At 41.7% G+C, this 21,685-nt stretch overlaps 1 protein-coding gene across 6 annotated transcripts in view; it reads left to right on the plus strand.

The window, feature by feature from the left end:
• The window catches only part of OMA1 (OMA1 zinc metallopeptidase), a 66,966-nt gene extending 47,064 nt beyond the window's left edge, over positions 1-19,902 (plus strand). For all 6 annotated transcript variants that reach the window (XM_031969025.1, XM_031969029.1, XM_012547577.3 and 3 more), the window contains 2 exons: positions 2,213-2,362; positions 19,448-19,902. In XM_031969025.1, coding sequence (XP_031824885.1) covers positions 2,213-2,362; positions 19,448-19,669 — 372 coding nt within the window. In that variant the 3' untranslated portion in view covers positions 19,670-19,902. The remainder of the gene's footprint in view (positions 1-2,212; positions 2,363-19,447) is intronic.
• The last annotated feature ends 1,783 nt before the right edge of the window (positions 19,903-21,685 follow it).

Raw genomic sequence — 21,685 nt, forward strand, 5'->3', positions numbered from 1 at the left:
GCCTTTTTGAGGTTTGGAGGCTGAAGTGAAGGGCAGGCTTTGTGCTTTCCCTGGAGCTGGTAAAGGTAAAACCACAGAAAGGTTACCAGAGCCTGTGACAGGGGGCAGGTATCTGCTGCGTGGCTTCTGGGGGCCACCTGGGGTGGAAGATGGGCAGAAGCCATCCTAGGGAAGCAGGGGCAGCTGCCCTTTTTAGATTTCTCTGGCTGTAGCCTGTGCTTGTCTGAAGTAGCCATACGTGTGACTTCCGGAGCTCTCACTCACTCTCCTCAGGTATTGTGCGCTGCTGCTCTTAGATAACTGGCTTCAAGCCTGATGATGCTAGCCCACTGAATTCTGAATTTATCAGACAAACTGCAGAGTATTCTAGGCCCCGGGTATAATCCAGGTTGATTTAAATTGCATCCTGCTTATCCCATCCACGTCATCATCATTTGTGACAAGACCAGGTGGCCCACTGGTTTGGGGCTGTGCTTGTTGGCCAGGGTGAGTGCCCCGAAAAGGAAAAGGCCTCCTCATATAGAGGTCATAGTGGGATCATTTTGGCCCCCAGCTTAAAGAGGGAAATTGGTTCTCATTCTTCCTCCCCTCTTATGATTTCCACACTTGTTGGTGGAGACTTTCTCACTTGTGCCTCACATCCTCCAATTCCTATTTAGAAAAGTGAATTGAACTGGTGGCAAGCAGTCACTTCATTTTAAAAATGACTATTTTCGTACCTAATCCAGGCCATTTTTATTTTTTATAAATGGAGAGAATAAATATAAGTGACATATTCATTTTCAAAATTTCACCTTCCTTTAGTGTGTCTTTGTAATTAGTTTTGCAAAGTATAGAGATACAAGGATACCTCCATCTTAATTTTCAAACAGATGTCTCAGTTCCTTTTGGAATCTTAGTGTGTTGGGATGATTAATTTGTTCCTCTGATGTACTTTGCATACCAAGTATTACTTTAAAGATTGTCTTCAGCTGTGTTTGTTAGAGATTGAAACAGTGACATAATTTAGTTATTCTTTGATTAACTCTTTGTGTGCTGAGCAAGACATGGATAATATAGTGACGTCCTTTTGGGATATACCAGACAAACTTGGTCCACTCAGGAGGCTCATGAACTGCCCGGGATTACTGATTATCCTGGTTTTTTTCCAGGCATTTTTAAAAACATAGTATTGTGCTGTCCTAGATCAACAAGATTTTGAAATAGGAGATTATGATCTAGTCACTTATTTATATACCATCTTTTGGTTTCATGAAAACTTTTGGAAGCAGCATTTTACACTTTTGTACCAATGGTGTTTTTGTGACTTTCTTGGGAAGTGGAAAAGTGGGTGAGCTGGATTTGAAGGAACAAATCTGGTTATTTTTTGCATTTTAGCTGTGTATAAAATAGGCTTTGTTCCCAGCAGTAGCTTAATTGTAGTTGAAGGAAATTAGTTGGTATTTTCTTTACTTGGGTCACAGACAGACATTGGAGATCTTGTCATTTAAATCGAAAGTAGGATGTTGTGCTGCGCTTAGTTCTAAATCCTTTCCTCCTTTAGGTTTTGAATGTTTTTGTACACGATACTTTGGTAGTGCATAGTCAGGAGCAGTTGCAGCTTTCAGTGGGGCGACTTTTCTTCAGCTTTGTCACTGTTGCAGGATTTGTATTTCTGGCCAGTGCTGTGATCATTTTGAACTGAGATGTCTTAGAATAAAGGAAAAAGTCCCAGATACAAAATGTTGTAACTTCTTTATCACAGACTTTTTTATACTTAAGACATTTTTATATGGATAAGGTTATGCTGATATTCTAGTCATTTAAAAATATTTAAAAATATGACTTTTAGAGCCATGCACTTCACATTTCATGGTCGTCTAAAGTTAGATGGGACCCTAGAGACATCTCCAAGGTCCTTTTGCACAGGAGAAGGGAGTTAACTGTAAATGCAAGGCCACCTAGGTAGTCAATAGCAGAGATAATATTGGAACTTAGCTTTTCTGCCTCCTAGGCCATCATTTTCCCCTATACACTGTGTATGTCAGCAGAGCTTATATTCTGATGATCTGTATGCATTGATACTACTATAAATAATGTAGTTTTTTTTTTCCCTTCCCCTACCTTATGTATAGACATTTTGTCCTGTAATACTGTATTTCGTGTATTTTTTTCCCTGATGTATCATTAGAGAGTTAACTTAATTTCCTGGTCTTCTACATTTAACTTGCAGGCTTGTGTGGATGTCAGAGCAAGCGCAGTGTTTTGGCAACAGCTGGAGTTTGCAGATAAGATTTTGGGGGACCCTAAGTTACCAGAATGGCTGTCAACACATCCCTCTCATGAGAACCGAGCTGAGCACTTGAACCGACTTATACCTCAGGTGAGCACAGAAGCTTTTAGGCCAGAAATTTCTCTTCTCATGTTGTTTACAATAAATTCTGTTATCTGGCATGTCCTGGGATGAGGAAAAATCTACTTCGTCGCCGACTCTCTTTTATGATGTTTCTTATGATTCAAAAGTTGAATCTCTAAGGTCATATTAAGGATAGTAAGTGGTAAAATAAAAAAAAATTCTCAGCTTCTCATTTTCTCAGGGTGAGATCTATGATGCTGTAACCACAAATTAGCTTTGTTCCTGTTGAATATACCTTCTGAAATAATCACTAAGAATACAAAAAAATGATGGATCCACTGAATGGAAATTTATTTGTTCAGCCTTCAGTTTGTGCTCTATGTAATAGGCAAATTATATGACACCTTTCAAAACTCTAGGGTGGTGGAACTTTCCAATCAGCAGAGATTTTATTTCATGGAAATCTGCAGATCTGCACATGCAAGAACAGTCTTCATTTATTCTGCTAAAACACTGGGGAACTTGATTCCCTAGTGCTTGCCTGGTCAGGTATAACCAAAATAGGCCTGTATTTTTAACTTGGTCACATTATTCCATGTATAGATAGCACTAAGAATTGTTGCCTGAATGTATAGAGTCAAGTTTATAAGAATACAAATCATTGACCAATTGATAAATGGTCAAAAGATATGAATAAGAAGTTTTCAGATGAAGAAATTAGAGTTCTCTTCAGTCATATGAAAAAATGCTCCATATCACTATTGACTAGAGAAATGTAAATTGAAACAACTCTGAGGCACCATCTCATACCTATCAGATTGGCTAATATGACAGAAAAGGAAAATGACAAATGTTGGAGAAGATGTGGGACATTGGAACACCAGTGCATCATTGTGAGTCGTGAACTGATCCAACAATTCTGGAAAGCAATTTGAAATATGACCAAAAGCCTAATACCATACCATACCCTTTGATACAGTGATAGTACTCCTGAGGGTGTTTCTCAAAGAGATCATAAAAAAGAGAAATGAATCCACATGTACAAGAATATTTATAGTAGCTTTTTTTGTGGTGACAGAGAATTGGAAATTGAGTGGATGCCCATCAATTGGAGAATGGCTGAACAAACTGTCATATGAATGTAAGGGAATACTATTGTTCTATTAGAAATGATGCGCAGGTGGATTTCAGAAAAACTTGGACTTACAAGAACTGATGGTGAATGAAGCAAGCAGAACCAGGAAAACACTGTACACAGTAACAGCAGTGTTGTGTGGATGATCAGCTTTATAGACTTGGCTCTTCTCAGATCAGAGACAATTCCAAAAGACTCATAATGGAAACTTATCCACATCCAGAGAAACAACTATGGAATCTGAATTTAATTTGGAAATGTTTAATAGGATAAATAAAAGCACAATATAATATAGGTAATGTTAATTTATAGAGTGTTAAAGCTAGAGTCAGGAAGATTCATCTTCTGAGCTCATCTGACTTTTGAGATTTTCTAGATGGGGGACTATGGGCAAGGCATTTCATCCTGTTTGCCTCGGTTTCCTCATTTGTAAAGTGAGCTGGAGAAGTAAATGGCGAAGCAGTCTTGTATCTTTGCCAAGAAAACCCCACATGAGCTCATGAAGACTTGAACATGACTGAAACTACGGAACAACAATAAAAGGCAATATGTGACCTACAGATATATTTCTGTGTGAGTTTGATACCATTGACCTATCTTATAGCTCCCCGATTAACTAACAAAATTTAGATCAACTGTATATCAGTTCTCTACTAGTATAGTTATATACTATACTTAGTTTAAAAAAAGGAATTGAAGTTATTTTATAATCTAGTTTTTTTTTCCCTTGTGATAAATATACTTAGTTAAGCAAAACAAATCTACTCCTTTGCTGTATCCTAAAGTGTATAGGTGGGAAGTATGCTTCATCACTGGTTTTTGGGAATAATGCTTAATCATTTAATTGATTAGAGTTATTAAGATCATGTATGTAACATTCATGGTCAACCTTAAAGCCCAGATAAATGTTAGCAATTATTATTACTATGTCTCTATAGTATTGTTATGTTAAGTTGTTCTCTTGGTTTTGCTCATTTGACTTTGCATCAGTTCATAGAAATCTTTGTAGGGTTCTCTGAAATTGTTCCTTTTGTCATTTATTTTTTTTATAGCATAATCATTTCTATTGCATTCATATCCCCTAGTTTGTTCAGCCATTCATCAATTGATGGGTGTCCCCTTAGTTTTCAGTTCTTTGATGTTACATAAAGAACAATTATAATTATTTTTGTCTGTATGAGGATATCTTTAGGAAATGGGCCTGGTAGTAGTGTCATTGAGTCAAAGGGTTTGCAGTAATAACTTTTTGAACGTAGTTCCAAATTCTTTTTAAGAATGTCTAGACCAATTCACGACTGCACCAGCACTGCACCACTGTGCTTGTCTTGTTTCAACAGAATTGTTTTGATTTTCTTTCTTTTAATTATTTATGATTTGTATTATTTTTATATGACAGTTGATCTCTTGGATTTCTTTCTTTGAGAAATGCCTATTTGTATATTTTGACCATTTAGCTATTGGGCAATAACTGACATCTTTTTATATTTGAATAATTTCCTTATATAACTTTGTTATTGGACTTAATTGGAGAAATTTGTTGGAAAGATTTTTCCCTCAGTTAACTTAAAATCTTCTAATTTTAATTGTACTGATTTTATTTGTACAAAAACTTTTCAATTTTATGTAATCAGAATTTTTCATTTTCTTTTTTAAGATCATCTCTGTTCTTTGGTCATGAACTTATCTCCCATCCATAGTTGGTAAATGTATTTTCTAACATTTTTTTGAGTAGTAATTTTTTCCAATTACGTATGAAAACAATTTTTAACATTACTTTTTTCTTTTAAATCTGAGTTCCAAATTCTCTTCCTTCCTGATGGCAATTAGTTTTATATAGGTTATACATAATGCAGTTATCAGTATATGTTTCTATACTGGTCATGTGGTGAAAAAAAATAGGCACCTTTCTCTTCCCCTCCACAAAAAACTCCATGTACAAATAAATAATAAGTGAATAATATATAATATAATAATATAATAATAATAAAGTGAAAAATAGTATGCTTTTATCTGCATTCAGACTCAGTTCTTTCTCTGGAGATAGATAGCATTTTTCTTCATGAGTCTTTTAGATTATCTTGCATCATTCTATTGCTGAGAATAGCTAATTTTTTTCCAGTTCTTCAGCATACAATATTGCTGTCACTGTTCACAGTGATCTCCTGATTCTGCTCACTTCAGTTTCTATCAGTTCATGTAAATCTTTCCAGGTTTTCCAGAAATCAGCCTGTTTTTTTTTTTTTTTTCCTTTTTTTCCTCTGAGGCAATTGGGGTTAAGTGACTTGCTCAGGGCCACACAGCTAGGATGTGTTACATATCTGAGATTAGATTAGAACCCAGGTCCTCCTGACTTCTGAGCTGGTGTTCTATCCATTGAGCCACCTAGCTGCCCCATGCTTGTTATTTCTTATAGCACCATAGTATTCCATCACATTCATATGCTACAACTTGTTCAGCTATTTCCTAATTGATGGGCATCTCCTCAATTTCTAACTTTTTGCCACCACAAAAAGAAGAGCTGCTGTAAATATTTTTTTCAAAAGAAAAAAAATCGATTTTTTCTTGGGTACCCACCCATAGAACCATATTGCTCTCCAGAATTGCTGGATCAGTTTACAACTCCATCAACAATGCATCAGTGGCCCCATATTCCCATACACCCTTCAGATTTTGTCATTTTCCTTTTCTGTCATCAGGTGATGTGATAAGTGTGAGATGGTTTCTCAGAGTTGCTTGAATGTGCATTTCTCTCATCTGTGGTGATTCAGAGCATTTTTTCATAGACTACAGAGAGCTTCAATTTCTTGGTCTGAGAGTTGAATTTGACTCTCCATTATTGGAGAACGGCTCCTTTTCTTATAAAGGTGACTCAGTTCTCTGTGTATTTGAGAGACGAGACCTTTATCAGGAACATTTGCAATAAAAGAAATGTCTTTGCTCTTTTCTTGTTTCTTGGATTGATGGTGTTGCTTCCTAAGGCTTGCCATGAAGAAGCCACACTCACTGCCAGGAGCTGTTGAATTTCCCCAGGAATCAGACTTGAGCTGGGACTTTCAGATGCCATATCCCTTTGTTGGGATGGGGATGAGGGTGGAGAATGGGAGCACAGCCCTTCTTCTTCCACTCCACTGTCATATCTGCCAGCTTTCTTCAGCTGGGGATCTGGGCCAGCTGGACCCCATGTCTTGAACTTATCATGGGCAGGTATCCGCTCTTATTAGCTCCCGATTTGTTTGTTGTGGTAATGCTTCATTACCCATTTTTGCTAACTCCTTCCCAGTCCAAAGATTGTTTTTCTTGACAGAGAAAGCAGACACAAAGCGAAGAGTTGAGCATATTTCTTTTCTCTGTTGCTATTATCTCATTTCTCCCTGTGTTTCCAGATTTTATTTTTGAGGGTTTCCTTCCCCTCCCCTCCCTTCTTTCCCCTCACTTCTCTACACTTTCCTCCCTCCTCTGAGGGAGCTGGGCCAGCTTCCACCTTTCCTGACTCTCACCTCTTTATACATCTGGGCCTGCCTCATCATCTACCGGGCAGCGGAGCATGTTCCCTATGCCACCGAGCTGCCAGCAGAGGACACTCTGGAGAGCCAGGACTCAGGCTCTGTGCAGGGCTGGTTTGCCGGCCTCCGAGCAAGACTCAGCACCTTCTCTGCCCTGACTTCACAGCCCCAGAACGTCCCTCAGAACAAACATCCTCTGCTCAGTCTGCTCAGTCCCTCATCTCCTCTGTTCCCCTCCCTCTTCTCTCCCATCCCTCGGGACTTCTTAGACAGCTGACCTTGGGGTGGCCTTGATTTGGGGGCACTGTTTCAGTGCAGCAACTTCTGAGTGGGCTCTGCTCGTCCCCTTGGGGCTCCTCTGTCGGGGGATCGTCTCTGTCTTCAAAGAGGGGTTGTGAGTGTGAGTGTGTGTGTGTGTGAGGGTTTATGTGTGTGAATAGAGGCCAGGAACTCTGGAGAAACATACTTGAAACCAGATGTTAACTCAGTGGGATTGATGAGGTGATGGTTCTCTAGTTCACACATACTCAGCACACTGTAATGATGTCATTGTACTAAGGTATATAAGGGCTGAGAAGGATTGGCAATGAGACGTTCTCTCTTTGTCCAGCCTTGTGGTGCCTCTCCTGCTTCTGCCTCTTGCACTAAGATCAAGAGTGAATCAGTCAGAGTCAGACTGTGGAGGAGAGACTGCGTGAAGAAGAGTGTGAGAATGAGTGGGCTCTAGCTCGATCTCAGACTCAAGATTCAAGAATAAAGAGTTTAATCCTCACCCTCCTCATGGTGACTATCCTGCTGAGACCAAGGTCCGTCCGGAGGACCTCCAGAAAGCCAGCCTGGACATTACGTGTGTGTGAGTGATTGTGTATGTGTGTGTGTGCAGAAGTAGCGCTGCTGCTTCTGAGTCTGGGGCCATTGGAGGTGAGACCAGAGGTGTGGGGGGCCTTCGGCATGTTGGCAATCCCCTCGGGATGTGGTCACGGGCAGGCCGAGGATAGCTGAGGTGACCCCAGCCTCCCCTTCTGATTTTGACCTTTCCTCCCCAGAGCTCACAAGCAGCAAATCTTGTCTCTTCCTTTATAATATTTTCAAACTGTTTATTTCCATTTCTACAGCCCGTAGCCCAGGTAAGGCTTCTACAGTAAGTACTCCATCACACAAGGCTCACAGGCTTTTGCTGGTCTCCTCGCTTTGGCTCTTAGAAGCCATCCTGGATACTCCTGGCAGAATAGTTTCCCTAAAGCATTTAACTCACATTGCTTCTTTTCTTTTAAAAAAATATTGTTCTCTTTAGATTTTATGTTACTTTTATTTCCAGATATTTTACTCCCTACCCAGATTGCCATCCTTTAGAAGAAGGAAAAAAGAGGGAAAAATATAGTTGATCACCACTAACCAGCACATCCACCACATCTGACTATTGATTCTTTAAAAAACCCCAGTGCCTTTCTACAGTGCATGTAAGAAACCCCATCATTTAGGCCCAATTTTGTCTCTTAAGCCTCGTCCTTCCAGGCATAGTCAAAAGTCCCATAATCTTCATGAAAGCCTCCCCTAATATTTTAGCTCCAAGTGATCGCTCCCTCAGAACACCTATAGATTTCACTGTGTGTACCCTTAATTTGGCACTTTCCTCCCTCCCTTTCCTCCTCATCCCCCAGTCCTCTCCCTCTCTCCCTCTCCCTCTCTTTGTCTCTCTCTTTCTCTCCCTTCTTCCCTCCCTCCCTCCTTCTTTTTCTCTCCCCTTTCTCTTTTTTCTCTCTCTCCTGTCTGTCTTTTCTCTCCCCTCTGTCTCTGTCTGTCTCCTCGTCTCTCTACCCCTCCTCCCCCATTCCTCTCTCCTTCCCTCCCTGTCTCCCTTTGTCCCTAGCTTATCACTTGGTCACATAGACAAATGGATCTTACTTCCCTAAGTTTGAGGGCAGGGCCCTTGACTTATGTTTCTCTCTCCTTTCTCCCGCTCCCTAGCTCAGAGCTGGATATCTGCCTGAGAGAAAGTACTCTGAATTCCGGGTTGGGGGGAAGGCACAGTAACAGCAGGCGGCCGTGAGCTCCCCAGCAGCGGACACTTGAGACCATCAGAAGTCAGAGGCCCAGTCTTTAGCTTGGGAGGCGTTGGTGCCAGGGATTGCTGCCCTTTTATGGAGCTGCTGGTGTGTGCCCCGAATTCCTGGAGGAGGGGGCTTCCTTGTCTGGAAATTCTTAAAACTTGGGAGGCAGAAATGGACCCCAGGGACATGTTTCTGTATGTCCATTTTCTCCCTAAGACAGATGCCGTTGGTGGCTTTCATCCCATGTCTAGATGCTCTTCTGCTTTATGGATGATGTTGTGCTGATTGCCCCGAGTCCTTGAGCCCCTCAGGACCTGCCTCCAGTAAGATCCGTGACTGTGCAGGAAGCTGAGCCTTGGACGTGTGGAGGGAAAATCAAGGGGAGAAGATTACTCCTTGTTAGCCCAGATTGTGATGAGACATAGAGTAGAAAGGCCATAGTTAGGCCTTCAGTCCGGACAAACATCACAGAGAAAAGGTTTAGGCTCCAGAGAAGAGCAGACAGGCCAGCCCGGGGAACTGCTGCAACCCTGGGGGTCTGGGGTCACAGCTCTGGCCACAAGGCCTCTCAGCAGCCACAGGCCGCTCCTGAAGACCCCGAGGGCACCAAGCGCTCCGTCCTCGCCAGGACTTCCTTGTACCAATTAATCCACGACACAAGGGCCCTCCCCCAACCTCTGGATGCTCTCCTGCTTCTCCTGGTGTTGTATATTATGGAAATCACAGATTACCTCAGTGTCGGGAGACTCCAAACGGCAAGTGACCATCGTGGTTACCAAGGAGAGGCGATTCTCAAGAAACGGTGCAAAGGACATTCTCAGGGACATCTAGGACCAGAAAAGGAGGTGGGCAGGCAGACAGCCTGAGGTTGGGTTATTGAGGAGCCTTTACACAAGAGGCAGGAGAGTGATGGTACTAAAAGTCTTTAGAATGGACACCTTTAACTCTCCCAGGAGAAGACATAGGGTCCCACTCAACACCCAGAAGAAAGGGGAGAGCAGAGTGCCTTGTTTTCTGTGCCAGAGTCATGAGCTCAAGCTGACCCTTGCTTCCTGAGGGCTGCAGGCTGAGGTCGGGTCTGCCCACCACAAATGGTACTCGTCAGCATCTGCCAGGGACCAGATAGCTCTGTTATCAGTGGTCACGTCACAGTCTGGATTTGGCAGGTTGTCAGGAGCTATCCAAGCTAATCATAATAACTGGATGTAAACCTACCGTGGGCCAGGCCCTGTGCCGAGTGCTTGGCCGTTCTTATCTCATTGGATCCCCACCACAGCCCATTGGAGGAAACTGAGGCAGACTTGTCCTGGGACACACAACTAGTCAGTGTTGTTTTTGAACTCTGGTCTTCCTGCCTCCAGGCCCAGCTTTCCACTGTACTTGAAGCTGCCATTGAGCATTGCCATGAAAAGGTTGAATATGTAAGTTTAATGATGGCGGAAGAGAAACTTATTTTTAAGGGATTTTATAGAGTCGCTTTCCCAAAGGCAGGGCTGCGGCAGGGCTGCAGTAGGGCAGGAGAAGATGCACGAGGAGCAAAAAGGTAGAAAATGTGGGGAAAAGTGGAATCCCCAGCAGATTCTGCAAGGAAACTCAGCATGCAGTCAAGTCCATTTTTCTTGGAGGGTTTATGGAGCTGGATTGTCAGGTAAACGAGGTGTTGATCATACTGGGTCTGAACTGAATTTACCGAATCATTGGCTTGGGGGATTTCTGACTGGGGAATGCTAGTGATGGGCCTGGCTTTCTCTGGAGTGTTTATTTAGACTAGTAGATCCTTCAGTTGTCATCAGGGCGGATCCTCTCCGCTGGCACATCTCTCACGGATCTGTGGCTGCGAGAAGGTGTCTTCAGGAGGCACCAGTGGCCCACATCGCTCCATAGTGAAGTTGGTTCCTAGGTGGAAAGGGGATTCATTGCCAGGCCCTGGAGTCCCCCTTTTATCCAGACTCTTCCTTCTCTAGTCCATCTGCCTAGAACTGTTAAGCACACCCTATCACTTTGCTGCTTAGAATCATTCTGTGGCTCCCCATTACTGCTTCATCTTCACATCTTCTCCCTCAGTCGTCAGGCTGTCTCTCCAGGTTGATTAGACTTCACCTCCACCCCCTGGGCTTCATTCTGGTCAAAATGAGCTGCTTGATGCTCCCCTCCGTTCCATCTCATTCCATGCGCTGATACAGACCATTCCCCTGCCTAGAAGGGGCCCTTTGCTCCCCTTGGCCTTTTGGACCTCTGGCCCCTGCAAGGCTCAGCTCCCATTAGAGGTCTTCCTTGCTATCCCAGGGCTTGGTTTCTCCCCTTGGCTCCCATTAACTTTTATTCATTTGTATAGATTTTATATTTCTGTATCTGGGTACTTGTTTTTCCACAGAAAATAAGCTTCTTGTGGGCAGGAACTTTTCCCCTTTTGTCTTTGTATCCCAAGGCCTGGTCAGGTGCCCGGGTGTTGTACCTATTTAGTGTCTTTCATTTACTCATGTTTTTTGAATGGAATTGAATTGGTTCAAACAATCCTGATCTAAAATTGTTCCTCAACTGCCTTCTCCATTGGAAGAAGAAAGAGCCGTGCGGTTGACTTTGTCCACAATTGTTTTGTCTCAGAGAATGAGACAAATGTTGAGGTCTGGAAAGGATGGGCCAGGAGGGGTGGAGTGTCATCCAGCCTGAACTCTACTCCCAAACCAGAGGGAACGAACCCAGAGGTTTGAGATGTCAGCACATGCATTTATTTCTGTTTTTGACTCTAGTAGTTATGTATTGTGTACAGCGGTCAGGCTGCTTGCGGATGTTTCCTAGATGTTATCAGGAACCGGGGAAGGATGACCCTGGATGACCAGTCTTGATTGCCAGGTCTCAAAAGGAGCCCGGTTGTGTGACGAGGTTTTTGTTTTTCATTTTGTTAACTTCTGTTAGCAGGCAGGTGATGGATAGAGATACTGTGACACTCTTGTTTAGGAAGTTTAGGAAGGATTCCACTGGAGCTTGGTGTTTTACAGAATTATTAGTAAAAACATTATGCTTTTTTTTTTTCTGGCTGATTACTTTCACCCTCACCTGGAATTCATTCTTTATGAAAGCAGTTTTTTTTTTTTTTAAACAATTCTAGTGGATTTTAATTGATGTCTTTTGTTTTTGCATCAGCTAGATTTCCCTCTGTGTGTTTCCTGTTTCCTTTATTTCCTCCTAGGAAATTATTTCTTATAACAAAGAATTTTTTTTAAAGACAAAAATTAAAAAATAATTTAAAAGTAAAGGAGAAAAATAAGTAAAAATCATCAACATATCAAAATAATCTGCCATTATTTTCTGTGTTCCATACCTATGAACCCACTGTGTCCAAAAGAGCAGAGCAAGGCTTCTATCTCTCCTTTGGAATTGTTTATTCTTCAAAATTTTGCAACCTTCAGTTTTGATTGTTTGGTGGTGGTTGTTTTCTCCCATTTCTCTTGTTTTTTTGGCTCTGCTTATGTTACCTTGTATGAGTTCCATGGGATCCTCACATGGTTCTCTATATTCACCATGCTTATTGTTTCATCTAGCATAACACTGTTCCATCCTATCCTCTCCCTTTCCCTCCCCCTCTTCTTTTCTAGCCCAGCCACAGCCCATCTTATCCCTCTGCATCTATTACATCACCACAATTGCTTTAATTGTTCCCCAGTTGATGGACATGTAGTTTGTTTCCAGTTCTCTGCTATACTGGTTCAATATTAATGGAGTCTTTAAAGCTGCAGGAACTTTCTGTTTTGCTAGAATGCTCCCCCTTTTCAATTTTCAATCATTCAACTCAAATCTTCGAAAATTTTCCTTTGAATTGGTTGACAAATGCCAACTTGTACCGAAAGCTTTTCTTAAGTTATGAGTGGTAAAATTTCACCAAAATATATTTACAGATCATCACTGGGGACTTTGAAAATGTGCTTCATTGCCACTTTCAAAGAGAAGAATCCTTTAAAATAAGAATGATTTGATTAGAGAGTACAAAGAAAAATGATTGCATAAACTGTATATGTTGGAGATTGATAACAAAAAAAAAAGAATTGGAGACAAATTCATTTCAAAACAAACTAACATAGTATAGAAACATAATTTTGAAGCTTGATGTAATCTTTTTCTATTTTTTCCCCAAGTGATTGAATTCATTTTGAATGTGATAAAATTCTATTATCACATTGGGAACAATTTTGTGGTTGAAGTGAAACTGATATTTAGTATAAGAGTATGTTGTTAATTACAGTACGTACTTATAACTCAAAGATTGGAATTCCCTGTAAACATAAGACTAATTTTTATAATAAGAAAGGAGCCTCATCTGACGATTTATAAAAGTCTATGGCGTTGAAAATCTTAATTTTTTGGTGTGCCGTTATGGAGCTTAAATATGAATGCTTAAGAATACTTAAGCATTCTTCCTTGGACTGAACACAGGGCTCAAGAATAAAAAATACTGAGCAGTGAACCTTCGCATCTGCTAAGCATCATGTAAGAAATGATGCTTCCCCTCCCTCTCCAAAAAAAATCCTTCCCCCAAAAGAAGACATGGTTCTTGCTCTCAAGTCACCATCGGATAGAAGCTTATGTAGTGACAGAGCACAGATCCCCAACTTACCTGATGAGCCATTAGATAAGCATAAAATAAAATTGTTTAGGGAGCTGATACAAAGTGAAAGCTCTAAGCGAATCCTGGAGGAGGTGGATCTTAGGCTGCACTTTAGAATGAGTGGGAATTTTATTGGTGAAGAAGGAACAAGTAACAGATCCGTTTGACTTTGGAGCCAATGACACCTTCTTTTGCCTTTGCCTTCCCTGCTGCCCAACTTTGCTGACTCTGCAGGCTTTTCTTCTCACATTCTGATCCTTCTCTTGTTCCCTACGAGCCTTCTTCCCCCATTCTCTTCAGCAGCCCCTCTGCTTCTCTCTTTAGAGATTTTTCATGGGTGATTTGTCCATATTTTGGTCCAACCCTGTGAAGATGATGCAGATGTATCTGGGGCTGACGTTGTGAGGTGCCATAGGGCTGTTTCCCAGGTGCTGATACTATATCCCTGAGTGCTTGGAGAGCTTGCTTTCACCCCAAATGGGACATATTGAATACAGAACTTGTTCTTTAGCCCAGTTCTTCCTCTCCAACCCTGTGCCAGGATGATTTACTCTTCAAAACAGTTTGGTCCTGGATACCCAGAAGTCCCAATGCTTATTTATTTTGGGCACATATTGTTTATATATTATTATGAGAATATGTTAATTTTTTTTTTTTTTTTTTTTTTTTTTAGTAAATCTAAAAAACAGTTACATATAAATTAATGGAGAGTTTGAGTTTGTTATTTTTTGGCCAAATACTTCCATGAAAGAAGTCTAACCATCTAGTATTAAACATAATGCAGTGATCCATTAGCTATTTAAAAAGGTAAATATAGGTTTGTACTGAGAATATTATTTGAAGATAATTAACCAATGATCATGTTAATTTTATTTACTTGGAATAATCTGTTAAATTTAGGAGACATACATAGCATATGCATTCTGGTTACCATAACAACTTGGGTGCAGAATTGGGGAACAGATGCTGTATCAACCTGTTGATGTTTGATAGTATGACAGTTTTAAAATTATGCTCCATAGTGACACTGTTCAGACTTTAAATTTGAAATGTAGACTATAATTCGTCCTTGAAAGAGAGATATTATTTGGCTTTTCCCTGTGAGAGTTGTTTTAACATGAAATGTGGGGAGTTGCGAAATAAATAAGGAAACTTGTATAGTAACCCAGGGCAGAAATGCACAATTCCTTCTTTCAAACTGGAAGCATTCGGAATGTGGGATTTCAGATAGGGAAAAAAAAAGAATATTAGAATAATACAGAAAACCATTTTATTATAATTTATTAGTTTTGGGATTATTGCAAACATAATATCTCTTCATATTTTAGGAAATCTTGGTGACATCTTTATTTGTATGAAATTTGTATCTCAAAGTCTAAATGTAATGTGCTCAATCTTTATATAGCCAAACACTTTCTGTAAGTATTTAAATAGATTCATTTTAATCTCGTTTCATTTTGAGTCCTATATGCTTTCAGAAGGCAAGGGCTTTGAACTCCAGTGTAAATCATTCTTATGCATTTGTAATTGGACAAAGCGAATTCATAAATCATGAATATTACACATCTCATGAGTAGCAAATACGAGAGTGTTAAACATTTAAGTAAAATGTGGGTATTGCCAATATACACAAACATACAGTGTTCACCTTACAGAATTTCATTTTGTTGGACATGTAGAGTGTTGGGGTAAAGGTAAATATCATAGCAGCTGCTGTAATTGAATTGGCCTTGGAATCGACTTAAAGGCACCGAGCCTGACAGCAGCGTTGTCTAAATGCTCCTTAGAACAACGTTATAGGAGGGGTGATAGGACCTGCTTGAGGAGGAAATGAATAATAAGCTATTAGCAAAAATTGCCTTGGGGGAAAAAAGGGGACCAAGGGAATGATATATATAATGTGTATACATATATACACACACACACACGTGTGTTTTTAAAGAAACACACTTTTAAACACTAAGATGATTTTTTTTCTCCCCTGAAATATCTTAGTTTCTGTTTTTAGAAGAAACCTTTAAATCTCTCATGAATCCTCCGTGGCATTCAGGTAACTTCTTTCTTGCATTTTATCTGGTTACAGTTTATTCTTTTCCAAGAAAGTTTAGCTCACTTCCCACAGTGCTTACTTACAACACCGATGCTCACAAGCAGACACTTTCTTAAATGCTTGTGATGCTGGTGGTGAAAGAGCTATTTCTTAGTGCCCATTCTTGAATATTCAAAGTGTTTGATTGAAAATATCATTGGGCGATCTTTCAGTGCTGGTTTTTGTTAAACTTAAGAGAAGTGACTTGGACTAAAAGTCTCCTCCTTTCTTCCTTTCCAAGGCAATCAGGGTTAGATGACTTGCCTAGGATCACACAGGAATCATCAGGTGTCTGAGGCTGGATTTGAACTCAGGTCCTCCTGACCACGGGGCCAGTGCTCTATCCACTGCATCATCTAGCTGCCCCAAAGAAATCTTTTACACTGGAAATGTTTGCTACTTAGTAACCCACAGCCTGGTCGGGGAACTGAGTGACTAAAGGGAGAAGAGTTGTGGGAGGTATCTGGTAGGAGGGGTGGATTCAGGGAGGTTTTCTAAAGCACGGGCCTGGGGAGAGGGAAAGATTAAAGACAAAGGGTGATGGGGAGGAAACTGCTGGAAAAAGGACACAGGATGGAACAGGAGCTTTGGGATGGATGTGCTCCTAAGAATGATAGAGGGAGAAGGAAGCGGCCAGGCTTCCAGATGCCGGGCGCCGGGCTAAGCGCTTCACCACCCTGGGAACCAAGTGCTAGTATCGTTTCCAATTTGCAGATAAGGAAATTAGGGCAAACCTGAGTTGTGACGTGTCTGAGTCTAGATTTGAACTCTGCTCTTCCTCACTAGGGCCCTGGGGCTTTGGGCAGTACAAATGGTTCCATCCTTGCCGGTGTCTGTAGCGTCATTCTTAGAGCATTTACAGGGACATGGGGGTGCTTCCATAGGCTGTGGCCTTAAGTGTGCAGGGGGCATTGGGCTTCCCTCAGGGGGAAGGCCAAAGGGCAATGGCCCGGTGTCCCGGAGCGTGAGGGCACATCCTGTGCTGCAGGGGAGTCTGGGCCAACAGCACCTGATGGTGGGGAGTGTCTGCCCTCGGGTGCCCTTGCACTCTCACCGTCCCCCTAACTGTTGTTTCCACGGCTTATTCCTCTTCCCTCCCGTGGCCACAGAGGCCGCCGTCCCTTTGATGCACCATCTCCTGTGTCTGTGATCTCTGGAAGGCTTGACCGGTCCCCTGGCTGCCGTCCTCCCACCTCTCCCTGCCTCCACCTGGGTCCTGTTCTTTCCTCATTCCCCTTAATTCTAGCACCTTCACCTGGCAGCTTCTCCTGTGTGTCCTTGCTTGTTGCCCGTGGTCCTTCCATTAGACGAGGAGCTCATTGAGAGCTGGGGCCCTTAGCTCAGGGCCTGGCACCTAGTTATTGCTCGGGGAATGCTCGTTAACTCACTGGCTGACAGCTAGACTGCCCAGCCAAGAAAGAGGGAGGGGGGAATCCCAGGGCTAAGAAGGGGGGTAGACTATCTCAGACTCCTTGAATGTTCTTTTAGATTTCTTCAGGCCTGGCCCCAGCACTGCACCCTCACCCCCCTTCCCCTGCAGGCCCTCATCACCGCACATTATTATTGCAGTGATGAGGAGGGGTCTGCCTGCCCCAAGGCCCCCTCCCCCCCAATCCATCTTCCATTCAGCCACCAGAGGGATCTTCCCAAAGCTCTCCTCCCTCCCTAGGAGATCTTGGTGACTCTCAGTGGGCACTGGGAACCTTCCCTGGTCCGATACCTTGTGGTATCTGGGAACCGATCGGGATTTCTGCAGTCTGGGCTGGCAGAGTTGGGGCTTGGTTGGTTCCGGTCCATTTGGAAAGGACAGATAAAGTTCCAACTTCATCCGAGTCCTTCCCTCACTACTGCTGCGGGGTCTCGGGTGATGTTTTGTCACCTACACGTGACTCAGGGCGGCCATTCACCCAACAGTGTGGGAGGGGTTCAAGTCTCGGTCTTTGAAGTACTAGAAATGTTGAGTTGGTGAGGATGCAGAAGGTAAGATGGGCAAGGAGGCCGCCCGTCAAAACCGAGCCATTAGAAAACTTCCTTATTGGAAGATTGGCATTAAGCAGACAAGACTGGAGATTTCAAAGTGCTAAATGAGTTTAAGAGGATTACTAGTTTTTTGTTTTTTTTTTTATAGAAAGGATTTGGGGATTTCAACTTGCCTGGAATAATGGCACTTGACATTAATGCAGTTCTTCAGTAGCTTTCGCTGTGCTCTAGAAAGGGAGGAAATTTGTGATCTGTAATTAGCAATAGCAGTGTGGGCATTGATGGAACGCCAAGCCAGCAGTGTGATGTTGGAGGGAAGGGGTCCCGCTTTCGCGCGAGGATTCACAGAACAACGAGTCAGGATGGACAAATGCCTACTTGCTCATATTTACTGTGAAAATGGGAAATCCAAGGGAGAGCCTTTTAGAGCAAGTTGTGAGATTGTTCAGGTTTTCGTGAGGGCCAGAAGTGAGGGAGGGAAGGAGGGAGGGAAAAAATATCACTCCCCAAGTGGAGATTTATGAAAGTGATTGTTAGAAGGCCAAATGTAGCCAACGCTAACTTAAGCTTTGCGTTCTAAAAAGCTTTCCTTTTGAAATCTACTACACTATTTATAAACCTTTTCAAAATAGATGAGGTGTTTTTGCTTTTAAAATTTGTTTTGGGTCAAACCCGGCGCTCTTTTTGGAGTAGTGAGGCATACATTAAGCCGTGTTTGAAAACCGACTGGTTAATATTCCAAGTGTGAAAATGAAAGGAGCGCTGACGTTGTGAATACTGGATTTGTGGGATTGCCCCATATGCGCCTTATAGAAATGGGCTTGCTCCTTACCCCCTAACATCCTTGCAGTTGGGACCTTTTATCTTTGCTCCATTTGGGCCCTTAAGTAATGTTATCTCCAGTTTTCATTGTGAAAGGCAACATGACATCAGCTGGCAAAATCTGGGTTCAGATTCCTACTGTAGCAGACTGACTGTGTGACCTGGGCAACTCACTTCATTTCTGTCTGCCTCAGTTTCCTCATCTGTATAATGTACCTCCCGGAAGGATCAAATGAAAATATTTGTAAATCATTTAGCACAGTGCAGGCACGAAATATACTATAATTATATAAATGTTTGCTGCTGTTACTGCTACTACTACTCGGTATGATTACTTAATCTCACAGTGCTTTCGGTGACAAATGCAGAACTGCTGTTGTCAACAATGGTAGAGGAAGTCTTCATACTCAGATTGTGTCAAATTCATACTCGGGATTAGGCCCAAAAAAGAAAGAAAAAAAGACTGCTGAGTTAATAGAGTATACTTAAGGAATAGTTTAATAACATAACTTTCTTCATGTGTTTAATAGAAAAGATTAAAAAGACCCCTAGGATCTGGTTTTTATTATATGATTTTTATTTGAATACAAAGGTTAGAGTGTCATTTCTTTAGCAAATATCTGCAGTCTGGCTAGAAATTTGAGAGTATTCATGGAGAGCTTATTTATTCTAAAAGATCATTTTCTGCCTTATTTGCAGCTACTGATTTATTTCAAATTGTATTATTGAGGTGAACTGGAAGATTACGAGAAGATAATTACATATGGTATTTTATGCATGACTTTTTTTGTTTCCTTTGTGTCTTTATTACAAAAGGTATAGCGGAATATGGAAGTCTGTGAGACTCTTGTGTATAGTATATTAGGAACTGATTATTGAAACAAAGGCCCAAATAAAATATTTCATTGTTTCCATCTCTTTCCTCCTAGGCCATTAAAATCAGAGAGAGTTGTAACTGCCCACCGCTTTCTGGACCAGATCCTCGGACGCTTTTCAGGCTTAGGGTGAAGCATCTTATGGAAGTGACAGAGGAAGAAGACCAAAACATCACTGGAGCATTAGTTAAAAAGCATAAATTGGACTCTCTTCTAATTCAGAAAAAAGAGACAATTCCATTAACATTTATGGTTGACAAAAGAACTGGCAGTTGATATAAATTTTATGTGAGAGCCTGTATGAAGAACATAGCAATATTTGTTTTCATATATCACTATTTTAAAAAAATCAGTATAAAATGAAAAAAAAGACTCTGCTAGTTTAAATCATGTGGACTCCTAGCATTACTAAAAATCCTTTAATAGATATTGAAACTTTTGTTCCTGAATCTTAAAAATATTTGATTCTATTTTTAATACCTTCAATAAAGAAAGCGTATCTAAAGATAGTTTAAGTTTTATGCTTTTTGCCTTCCTGAATGCTTGACTTGGTTGACTTGGTTCATTACATTTGAAAGATGGACTCGTCACAGAAGTTAAGACAGAGGATCTAGTCCAATTTAAGCTTAAATATTGGTCCTTTGAGAAGAGACTGAAGATCATGGAGGCTAAAAGGTAAGTGCGTAGTCTTTCATTCATTTCATAATTTGCTCTTTAACATACATAGAGGCAAAAGTTTCATTATAATAGATTGTGAGTCTTCCAAAATGTTTATGACAGAACTTCTGGGACTGTTATGTTGGATGTAGGCTTCCTCCTCAGACCCTTTTCCACCCCACAAATTCCATCCAAAAACCCTTCATCTCAAGGGTTCACTGGGGATGGGGGTGGGAAGGGCTCAGGCCAGTCCTATGAAATCTCATTCAGTTCTCGTCCTGACTTTGTTCAATTCCTTTAGTCGCAAAATATTTATCAGCATGTGGGGATGACAGCTGCAAAGTCTATTTATAGATCTCGGGATTGACTGTGTGAGGCTTGTCAGGTATTTCTTGATCCAAATGCAAGGCGGCCCTTGCGGGGCGGAGGCTCCGATGGACCATTCTCGGCAACTCCATTCCTCCTGTTGTAGCAGCGGGAGTTTAGGTGAGAGGTGCTCGGCTTGTAAAGTGTTTACAGAACACTGCCTGGAGGCGAGCTGGAAAGTGTGCCGTTAGACTTCCCTGTGCATCTCATGGCAGAATTTTACAGCTGAGGACTCGTATTTTTCCCCTTCTGTCCCACCATCGCTCACAATTCTGGCGTTCAGTCTGCAGACAATGTAGGTATCTTCTCCAGATGTCAGAAAGAAAAGTACTTCAGGTTGACCTTCTGAGCAAAACTCCTAAATGTTAACTAATAATATATGTAACCAAAATGTTGTTTTTCTGCTTGGAGTTTAGGAAAGAACCACACATTTAGTAAGTGTTCTGTGATCCTGAGCTAAGGGCTGGAGATACACTTGCAAGAAATTAAGCCAGGTCTTGGCTTCAGGGAGCTTATAGTGTAAAAGGAGAAGGAACACGTAGGGGATGGTAGACAAGGAAGAACATTTTGGTTGGAGACTTCACAGAGATCGTGGATCGATTCTAGGACAATTGGTAGTCGATTCCTTTATAGGAAAGTAGTATCACATTGCTTACTGTCCTCAGAGTGTAGCCTGCCGTGGTGGGGGAGGTCACAGTGAACTCTCACCAACGGGACTGGCCCCAGGGCAGGAGCCATGTTGGATGCCAACAGAAGGCGAACAAGTGGGTGAGAAGGTGGGCTGTGAAGATGGCTGGTGTGCTGATAAAATGTCTTTGCATTCACGGTTTAAGATGTTGCATGTTGTTAACATCTTGCAGGTTTTATTCATTTGCATTTTGTATTTTATTACTTATTTATTTGCATTTACGGTTTAAGATGTTGCGTGTTGTTAACATCTTGCAGGTTTTATTGATTTGCATTTTGCATTTTATTATTTATTTTATTTATTTGCATTTACGGTTTAAAATGTTGTGTGAGGTTAACATCTTGCAGGTTTCATATTTAGATGAATACTTCCTGTTGTTGCACCTGTAGACCTTAAAGACCAATGGCTGGGCGGCAGCATGGCCTTGCAGATAAGAGAGGGAGCCTCAGGGTCTCCAGAGGCCTTGTGTGGTTCTCTGACACATGCTGGCCATGTGACCAGAGGCCAGACTGTAAATGCTCAGTGCTTTGGGCAGCTCTGAGACGCAGAGGCCTTGTTGGTCCACCTTGCTGGAGGGAGTT

This window comes from Sarcophilus harrisii, chromosome 4 (genome assembly GCF_902635505.1).
Source record: "Sarcophilus harrisii chromosome 4, mSarHar1.11, whole genome shotgun sequence".
NCBI classification, from domain to species: Eukaryota; Metazoa; Chordata; class Mammalia; order Dasyuromorphia; family Dasyuridae; genus Sarcophilus; species Sarcophilus harrisii.